Below are 10,146 nucleotides of genomic sequence, written 5' to 3'. Positions count from 1 at the left end.
CATCTCATGGCCCTGAGGACACACTGGCAGCCATTTTCATTAGTCCCCCATGGACTTCCTACTTAGCGGGGTTCACTTGTTTAATAGAGAGATTATGAGTTGAATGAGTGACTGTGTAGGGCTGAATGTGGAGCGGGTATAAAACAACAAGGTTATAACAGATCACAGCTCTTTGCTCAACATATGCTGAGTGAGGACAATTTTTCGCCCTATTCCTCTTTTTGGAGGATCCAAACTACACTGCATCAAAGTAGTTGTTTTCTCCATCATCACACAATGACATAAAGGAAACTAATGAGAACATTTCAAAGTACTCATTTTGCATAAATCAGCTGACCCCTTTCATACTTAAATCATTCAACATTCATTTTGACCTATCAAGGGCTGCTGTATTAGACCATAACAGTACCAGCAGCAGACTTTTAAAAAGTTAACACGTTGCTGTGGTCAAATATCAGCTTATCTTTCCTGGCACAGATGACATGCTAGCAAGAACGAGAATAGTAGTAAAACATACTACTATATATTCTAGTAAATAACCGCTGATATTTCCTGAGCTGACAGATGTGTTAGATATGACCACGTGGCCTTCTTTAGTAGAAATGAGAAAGTTGCTATGCGTCACTGCCAGGGATAAGTCAAAGTGAAACTCTCCTCTGAGCGCACGGAGGCCTTCCCACTTTCATGTGAGAAAAATAACAGGATGCTGAGAGACGAATTCTTCTAAAACCAATGCAATCTAGTGAAGCTTAAAAACATTTAATGAGAAAAACTTTACTCAACCCCAGAGCAGCTGGTGGCTTCACTGGCTTTTCTCAGAATGAGGGCTGCAGAAGTGACTTGGTTTGTGGTTAGCGAAAACGTGTGTGTGTGACTGTGTGTGTATGTGAGATACTGTAATTGTGTGTGACTGTATGTGTTTGCATGCACACTCACCTTGGTGAAGTAGACATGTATGTTGAGTGTGGCCAGCTTGCTGAGGTGCCTGTTGAGGCCCAGAGCCATGAGGAAGCCTGTGTACTCGTTGGCCTGATCGAGGCTCTTGGGTTTGTTGTAGGCCATCCAGGCAGAGTCTACCTGGGAGGCTGAGGCGATCTTCAGGCCTGCAGCCACCCCGTTGTGAAAGCTGGACCAGCTCGTCTTTTTGGGAGGAAGGTCAATGTTCCCACTGTTCAGATCTACCACAAGACTCCATATCAGGTTGTGACCAATCCTACACGCATGCATTCTCGACTTACATTTAGACCACAATCACATTGCCACCAAAGACCAATGTAAACATGGCCTGCCGGGCTCTAAATACATTTCTGCTTCTCAGGACAGTGATCACACACATTGCAATATTTCCCTTGCCCTAAAACACAACACACTGAAAAACCAGCTGGAATGATGGCTCCAGACTTACTGAAGTGAGCCTTTTGTGTGGCTTCTTGTGGGCTGCTGTTCAAACGCATCCAGAAATGGAACTTATATAGAGCCTTTTTACTCAGATCTTCAAAGCCCTTCAAAGGAAAAACAACATACTCCTGTATTTGATGCTTTGACATAACTAGTTCTGTAAACGTGTTTGAAGACACAGACTAGGTGTCCACCCACTCTGCCCGGAGTGGGTGAAAACACACTTTGGTGACGAAATTTCACTTTCTTATTTTATAAAAATACATTTTACCAAGACAAATATGATTTTCTTCATGTTCTGAATCATTCAGTGGGGTCTTTCTCTAACATATCATTAATATTATATCCAAAAAGTCGGATTTCGTTCCCTAATACATCCTATAATAAGCACCAAGCTGTTGACGGAGCGGTATCGCTTTCTGGCAGTGACTTGAGGATTTTACATGTTGAGGTGGTCTTCTATAAAGTTGTTTCCGGGGGTCACAAAAAGCTAAATTGCCGTGAAATTAAATTTAAAAGGCTTTGAAAATTAAAAGCTTGGTATACACTCAGTGCTCCGTTGACATTTCACAGCGATACGCTCGTTTTGTGAGAAATCTTTGAAAAAGAACAGCGATTTCGAATTAATATGAAAAGCATATACTAAAATATGAAAACACTTCATTGATTTAGTCACCCTAATTCTGGCCATCCTACACAGGTATGTCACGATCGTTGAGAGACCGGTCAGACCAAGGTGCAGCATGAAAAGCGCACATGTTTATTAAACTCAATAAACAAAACAAGAAACAACGTAACGTGAAGTCCAAAGGGCTAAACACACACCAGCCTAACAGGAACAAGATCCCACAACTAAGGTAGGCAAACAGGCTACCTAAGTATGATTCCCAATCAGAGACAACGAGCGACAGCTGCCTCTGATTGGGAATCACACCCGGCCAAACATAGAAATACACATCTAGATCCTAAACATAGAAATACTAACATAGATCCTCACGCCCTGACCAAACCAACTAACTAACTAGGCGCGATGCTTCCACTCTCTTTCCTCCCACGATGCACCAAGCCCTGTCTGGACCCTGGTGTGGGAGACCCCGACCCTGGAGAGGGGCTGACGTCTGGGCCTGGATCAGCAATCCCCCCCACGATGCACCAAGCCCTGTCTGGACCCTGGTGTGGGAGGCCCCGACGCTGGAGAGGGGCTGACTTCTGGGTCTGAAGTGGAGTCGCTGACCGGAGCTGAACTGGACCCCGGTGGAGCGGACTGCTCTGGCTCCGGAGTGGAACCGCTGACCGGAGCTGGACTAGAAACCGGTGGAGCGGACTGCTCTGTCTCCGGAATGGATCCGCTGACCGGAGCTGGACTGGGCACCGGTGGAGCGGACTGCTCTGGCTCCGGAGTGGAGCCGCTGACCGGAGCTGGACTGGACCCCGGTGGAGCGAAATGCTCTGACTCCGGAATGAAGCCGCTGACCGTTGCTGGACCAGGCACCGGTGGAACAGGCCGGGCCGGACTGGAAACACGCACCACAGGTCTGGTGCGAGGAGCAGGAACGGGCCGGGTCGGACTGGGAACACGCACCACTGGCTTGGTGCGGGGAGCAGGTACGGGGCGTACCGGGCTGGCGACAAACACCGCCGGTTTGGTGCGAGAGTAGGTACGGGCCGTACTGGACTGGATACACGCACCACTGGTTTGGTGCGAGGAACAGGAATGGGGCGTACCGGGCTGGCGACACGCACCACTGGTTTGGTGCGGGGAGCAGGCACGGGCCGTACCGGACTGGACTGGGAACACGCACCACTGGTTTGGTGCGAGGAGCAGGGACGGGCCGTACTGGACTGGGAACTGTCATTAGAGATCTCTGACTGTACCAGTCTTTTACTCTCCGCGCCCAGTCCTCCTCCAGTGAGGACTCCTCCTTGAGCCCCCACGAGTGCAGTGGTCGGGGCTCTTCTCTATCGATCCCCGACCACCCTTTTAGCCCCCCACCCAAAATAAATTTATTGGGGCTGTCTCTCGGGCTTCCTCCTCGGCCGGCACCTTCTGTGTTGCCGTTGCTCCTCTCTAACCCGGGCCTCCTCTGTCTGTTCCCAAGGACGGCGATCCATCCCAGCCTGGATCTCCTCCCATGTCCAAGATCCCTTACCATCCAGGATCTCCTCCCATGTCCAGGATGTCCGCTCCTGGCCACGCTGCTTGGTCCTCGTTTGGTGGGATCTTCTGTCACGATCGTTGAGAGACGGGTCAGACCAAGGTGCAGCATGAAAAGCGTACATGTTTATTAAACTCAATAAACAAAACAAGAAACAACGTAACGTGAAGTCCAAAGGGCTAAACACACACCAGCCTAACAGGAACAAGATCCCACAATACACAGTAGGCAATGGGCTACCTAAGGATGATTCCCAATCAGAGACAACGAGTGACAGCTGCCTCTGATTGGGAATCACACCCGGCCAAACATAGAAATACACATCTAGATCCTAAACATAGAAATACTAACATAGATCCTCACGCCCTGACCAAACCAACTAAAGACAACCGGCCTCTCACGGCCAGGGCGTGACAGGGTAAAAACTCCAATAAGTTTTGAACAGATTATGATAGAGACTTGAGGTTTGGACCGTTGGTTTTCATAGAGGATTATTTACACAATTAACTTTATTTTACCCATTGGTCAAAATATGCATTTTTGATTGGACACCCTACACAGACACCTCCTCTCAGACTGACACGCACACACAGGTATGAGAAAAGCCTGAGGGATACAGTACCAGTAAGGTTGAGTTTGAACACTGGTAGGGGCTCTGCTGACACAGGGTGGTAGGAGAAGATGGTGAACAGGTCTCTGCCGGGAGGGAGGGAGGGAAGGAAGGAGGGAGGGACATCAGAACAACAGTCAGCACAACTACAGACCAAATGCTAACTACAGAGCACACCTACAGTACATGCTTGAAACTATTCAGATTATTAATGGATATTGTCTATAACCTGGGCCAGTCTGCTTTTGAATGAGATAATCTAGGATAGCTGCCATCACTTGAATGATACTCACTTGTTCTCCTTCTCCTCTACGTCCTCGTGGTCGCTGACCTCAGCCAGGTGGACCACGCTGAGCCGGACTGGTCGGGAGCTCTGGAGGAGACATCTGGCCTCCTGGACATGCAGGTCCTGGCTCCAGATGAGACCAATCACATCCTGGTTCAGATCAGTCATAACAACCTCCTTGTCTGCGTCTGTGGTGGCTGGAGCCTCCAGCATAAGCACCGGACCCACCGTCTGAATGCGCACACACACAAAACAGACAAACATTAACTCCAAATCCACAAGGTTGTAAAGGATGAAGCCCAAACTGTCCAATAACCCCCAAAACTCAAACTTACAGCTTTGCATTTGGCCACGGTCACTTTGTGTGCTTTCTTGGTGAGGTCCTTTCACCCAATCAACAGGCAGACATCCTCTGACCAGTCAGAGCAGAGTTACTCTCGACACTGGTAGATCGCATCTGATGAGCAGAGCCACACCAAAGAGCGCGGATTCCAGGTCTTTCAATGTGAAACCTAAACACAACACATGAATGTAAGAGTCTCACACTAGCAAAGTCTCTATAACAAAGCAACATTAGACAGGCTGTGGAGATGTTTCTAGGCCTAATGTAGAGTCTTACCTGCTGATGTTAGCCAAACAACAAGCTTTTCAGACAAACTTATTTGGAGCGTCAGGCTTCATACGGCTATGTCTGGAAAAGAAACAGGTATTACAAACGTGTAGAGTTGACAGTGAAAATGAAGTCTTACGTTGGAAAAGCATGGTTAAAACCTTAGCACAAGAGTCTAGTTCGTAGTTGTTACTATTACTAGAGGGACATAAAGTGAGTGAACTCTTCTTGTGGCTTTATAGGGGAATCAAGAGTCTGTAAGAATGAACTGATTCAGGCTAAATGTGTTCCAGGTAGGTTTTCACCTCCTCAAAGCTGCTGCAATTACAGTTTTCTGGCCTGTGAGAGAGAGATGAGAGATGCCATGTGAGGGCTGTAGGTCAGTTGTCACAGAACAGGAAGTGTGAAATGGGTCATCAGAGAAAACAGGGGAACGACAAAAGAAGCCAAGAGGCCTTTCAGCCTCACAATCGTCACCAGAATGCATACTTCTTTCCAAAATGCCAAATAATATTTATTTGGAGACTTAAAGGGAAGTTCCACCCAAAAATGATATTTTGGTAATTGTTTCATTAGTCCATTGTTGATATAGTCCCAAAATGTTCAGCTTGTTAGCAATGAAGTTTTCAAGATTTATAATTTTTAAATACAGAAATCATCGTCGTATGATGCATTTTGCATCATAACAATGGCCAAATGAACTCTTTACATTAAAAAAAAACAGGATGGACATGGTACAAACGCCTTTCAACCTTGTCAGTGACTGACCGCTGTGACAAGCATGTCGGAGACATGTGGGCATGTGTAAGGCATGTCACAGGGAATCTTGGGGCATACTGTTCATTAATCACACACACACACACAGAAACCCACCTGCAGAGAGCTTAGCCAAATACTTTGAAACATCCAACTGAAGTGGCATTGCCATCTCCAATGATGTACAGGGCGTAGCTTTGAGAGGGGGAGGGAGCGAAAGAGGCAGAAGAAGACAGAGAAACAAACGTCAGCGTCTGGTCTGTTGAGAGAGACAGACAGAGAGTTGGGGAGTGAGAGAGAGCGAGGGAGTGAGAGAGAGAGAGGGAGTGAGAGAGAGAGAGGGAGTGAGAGACACAGAGTAAGCGAGATAGAGATTGAAGGCGTAAGCGAGAGAGAGACAGTGATGAGGTAAATAGATTCTGTAATTGTATGACAGGCTGTCAGTCTCTCAGCAGTGACATGAGTCACCTCACTTAGCCTGACGGGAGGAGACGCACAAGGCCTGGTCATCAGCACAGAACAGCCTCCTCCACCCCACCCACCTGTAATTCAGCCCTACATCCGACCAGGGCTTAATTATAGTAGAGTACACAGACACACACTCGCTGTGTCAAACACACACACAGTCTCTTACTCTCACACATACATTCCCTCTGTCTTTACACACAGCAAAAATGCTTCCGTCTCTCCCTCTCTGATTGGCATGAAGCTTTATATCATAGCTATTTGACATTTAAACAGAGCATGCGTGTTAATGCTTGATGACCCCTTTTAAAAAGGAAATCCTATTAGAGCACGACCTGCCATTGGCTCCACGGGTGCTAGGGGACTTCCAATCAACCCAGGGAGTAGCATGTTTATTTAGAACACGGATGACTATGTGTTGACATTGGTCACTCAAAATATCCAGAAACCATTTATTGTCAAAACAGAATTTATGTACCATGTCAGTCATGTCGTGAGGTCATCTAGCTGTGCTGTAGCTAACCAAGCCAAAGGTTATGTCTACTTACCTCACACCAAGGACAATGGAAATCAGGGTTCCCCAACTGGCAGCAATAAGAATGTTAAAAAAAAACAGCATATCAGCTCCAAGTGATTTTAATTTAGGAAATCTGTTAGAACGTATTCCCACGCATAATGCAGAGATATATGATTGTATACAAATGTAAGTAAGGTTTGAAATGATTGTTTTAGTCAAATATATCTGTTTGGGCTTATTGAGTCAATTTGCATTCTACAAATTATTTGCATTTATGTTTTGGCCCCCTGACCATTCGCTCAAGAAAAAAGAAAATAATTTGTCCCACAGCTGAATCTAGTTGATGATCCCTGATGTACAGTGAGGGAAAAAAGTATTTGATCCCCTGCTGATTTTGTACGTTTGCCCACTGACAAAGACATGATCAGTCTATAATTTTAATGGTAGGTTTATTTGAACAGTGAGAGACAGAATAACAACAAATAAATCCAGAAAAATGCATGTCAAAAATTTTATAAATTGATTTGCATTTTAATGAGGGAAATAAGTATTTGACCCCTCTGCAAAACATGACTTAGTACTTGGTGGCAAAACCCTTGTTGGCAATCACAGAGGTCAGACGTTTCTTGTAGTTGGCCACCAGGTTTGCACACATCTCAGGAGGGATTTTGTCCCACTCCTCTTTGCAGATCTTCTCCAAGTCATTAAGGTTTTGAGGCTGACGTTTGGCAACTCAAACCTTCAGCTCCCTCCACAGATTTTCTATGGGATTAAGGTCTGGAGACTGGCTAGGCCACTCCAGGACCTTAATGTGCTTCTTCTTGAGCCACTCCTTTGTTGCCTTGGCCGTGTGTTTTGGGTCATTGTCATGCTGGAATACCCATCCACGACCCATTTTCAATGCCCTGGCTGAGGGAAGGAGGTTCTCACCCAAGATTTGACGGTACATGGCCCCGTCCATCGTCCCTTTGATGCGGTGAAGTTGTCCAGTCCCCTTAGCAGAAAAACACCCTCAAAGCATAATGTTTCCATCTCCATGTTTGAAGGTGAGGATGGTGTTCTTGGGGTCATAGGCAGCATTCCTCCTCATCCAAACACGGCGAGTTGAGTTGATGCCAAAGAGCTCGATTTTGGTCTCATCTGACCACAACACTTTCACTGAGTTCTCCTCTGAATCATTCAGATGTTCATTGGCAAACTTCAGACGGCCTTGTATATGTGCTTTCTTGAGCAGGGGTACCTTGTGGGCGCTGCAGGATTTCAGTCCTTCACGGCGTAGTGCGTTACCAATTGTTTTCTTGGTGACTATGGTCCCAGCTGCCTTGAGATCATTGACAAGATCCTCCCGTGTAGTTCTGGGCTGATTCCTCACCGTTCTCATGATCATTGCAACTCCACGAGGTGAGATCTTGCATGGAGCACCAGGCCGAGGGAGATTGACAGTTATTTTCTGTTTCTTCCATTTGGCGAATAATCGCACCAACTGTTGTCACCTTCTCACCAAGCTGCTTCGCGATGGTCTTGTAGCCCATTCCAGCCTTGTGTAGGTCTACAATCTTGTCCCTGACATCCTTGGAGAGCTCTTTGGTCTTGGCCATGGTGGAGAGTTTGGAATCTGATTGATTGATTGCTTCTGTGGACAGGTGTCTTTTATACATTTACATTTTAGTCATTTAGCAGACGCTCTTATCCAGAGCGACTTACAGTTAGTGAATACATATTTTTTTATACTGGCCCCCCGTGGGAATCAAACCCACAACCCTGGCGTTGCAAACGCCATGTTCTATCAACTGAGCTACATCCCTGCCAGCCATTCCCTCCCCTACCCTGGACGACGCTGGGCCAATTGTGCGCCGCCCATGAGTCTCCCGGTCGCGGCCGGCTGCGACAGAGCCTGGATTCGAACCAGGATCTCTAGTGGCACAGTTAGCACTGCGATGCAGCGCCTTAGACCACTGCGCCACTCAGGAGACACTCCCTTTAAGAGTGTGCTCCTAATCTCAGCTCGTTACCTGTATAAAAGACGCCTGGGAGCCAGAAATCTTTCTGATTGAGAGGGGGTCAAATACTTATTTCTCTCATTAAAATGCAAATGAATTTAACATTTTTGACATGCGTTTTTCTGGATTTTTTTGTTGTTATTCTGTCTCTCACTGTTCAAATAAACCTACCATTAACATTATAGACTGATCATTTCTTTGTCAGTGGGCAAACATACAAAATCAGCAGGGGATACTTTTTCCCCTCACTGTAAATGCAAATTCCTTTGCAGGGTTTTCAGTTGTCAGTGGCACCCCCTACTGGAGATGTTGATATCGCAAGCCAACTCTAAACTCCCCCATACATGGCCATTATCTCTTGGGAAAAAAAGTGTATTGTATATATTTCCAGAGCGATATACAGTGGGGAAAAAAAGTATTTAGTCAGCCACCAATTGTGCAAGTTCTCCCACTTAAAAAGATGAGAGAGGCCTGTAATTTTCATCATAGGTACACGTCAACTACGACAGACAAAATGAGAAAAAAATTCCAGAAAATCACATTGTAGGATTTTTAATGAATTTATTTGCAAATTTTGGTGGAAAATAAGTATTTGGTCAATAACAAAAGTTTCTCAATACTTTGTTATATACCCTTTGTTGGCAATGACACAGGTCAAACGTTTTCTGTAAGTCTTCACAAGGTTTTCACACACTGTTGCTGGTATTTTGGCCATTCCTACATGCAGATCTCCTCTAGAGCAGTGATGTTTTGGGGCTGTCGCTGGGCAACACAGACTTTCAACTCCCTCCAAAGATTTTCTATGGGGTTGAGATCTGGAGACTGGCTAGGCCACTCCAGGACCTTGAAATGCTTCTTACGAAGCCACACCTTCGTTGCCCGGGCGGTGTGTTTGGGATCATTGTCATGCTGAAAGACCCAGCCACGTTTCATCTTCAATGCCCTTGCTGATGGAAGGAGGTTTTCACTCAAAATCTCACGATACATGGCCCCATTCATTCTTTCCTTTACACGGATCAGTCGTCCTGGTCCCTTTGCAGAAAAACAGCCCCAAAGCATGATGTTTCCACCCCCCATGCTTCACAGTAGGTATGGTGTTCTTTGGATGCAACTCAGCATTCTTTGTCCTCCAAACACGACGAGTTGAGTTTTTACCAAAAAGTTCTATTTTGGTTTCATCTGACCATATGACATTCTCCCAATCCTCTTCTGGATCATCCAAATGCACTCTAGCAAACTTCAGACGGGCCTGGACATGTACTGGCTTAAGCAGGGGGACACGTCTGGCACTGCAGGATTTGAGTCCCTGGCGGCGTAGTGTGTTACTGATGGTAGGCTTTGTTACTTT

At 46.2% G+C, this 10,146-nt stretch overlaps 1 protein-coding gene across 1 annotated transcript in view; it reads right to left on the bottom strand.

The window, feature by feature from the left end:
* Positions 1–31: 31 nt before the first annotated feature.
* The window catches only part of anapc1 (anaphase promoting complex subunit 1), a 28,164-nt gene continuing 18,049 nt past the window's right edge, over positions 32–10,146 (bottom strand). Inside the window, 6 exon segments of the mRNA XM_045211478.1 lie at positions 32–1,178; positions 4,177–4,250; positions 4,458–4,681; positions 4,786–4,909; positions 4,911–4,962; positions 5,070–5,107. Coding sequence (XP_045067413.1) covers positions 775–1,178; positions 4,177–4,250; positions 4,458–4,681; positions 4,786–4,909; positions 4,911–4,962; positions 5,070–5,107 — 916 coding nt within the window. The 3' untranslated portion in view covers positions 32–774.

The sequence above is a fragment of the Coregonus clupeaformis genome, chromosome 37, assembly GCF_020615455.1.
Source record: "Coregonus clupeaformis isolate EN_2021a chromosome 37, ASM2061545v1, whole genome shotgun sequence".
Classification (NCBI taxonomy): Eukaryota; Metazoa; Chordata; class Actinopteri; order Salmoniformes; family Salmonidae; genus Coregonus; species Coregonus clupeaformis.
The sequence above is the reverse complement of the archived record's forward strand: the minus strand, read 5'-3'. Positions and strand labels throughout refer to the sequence as shown.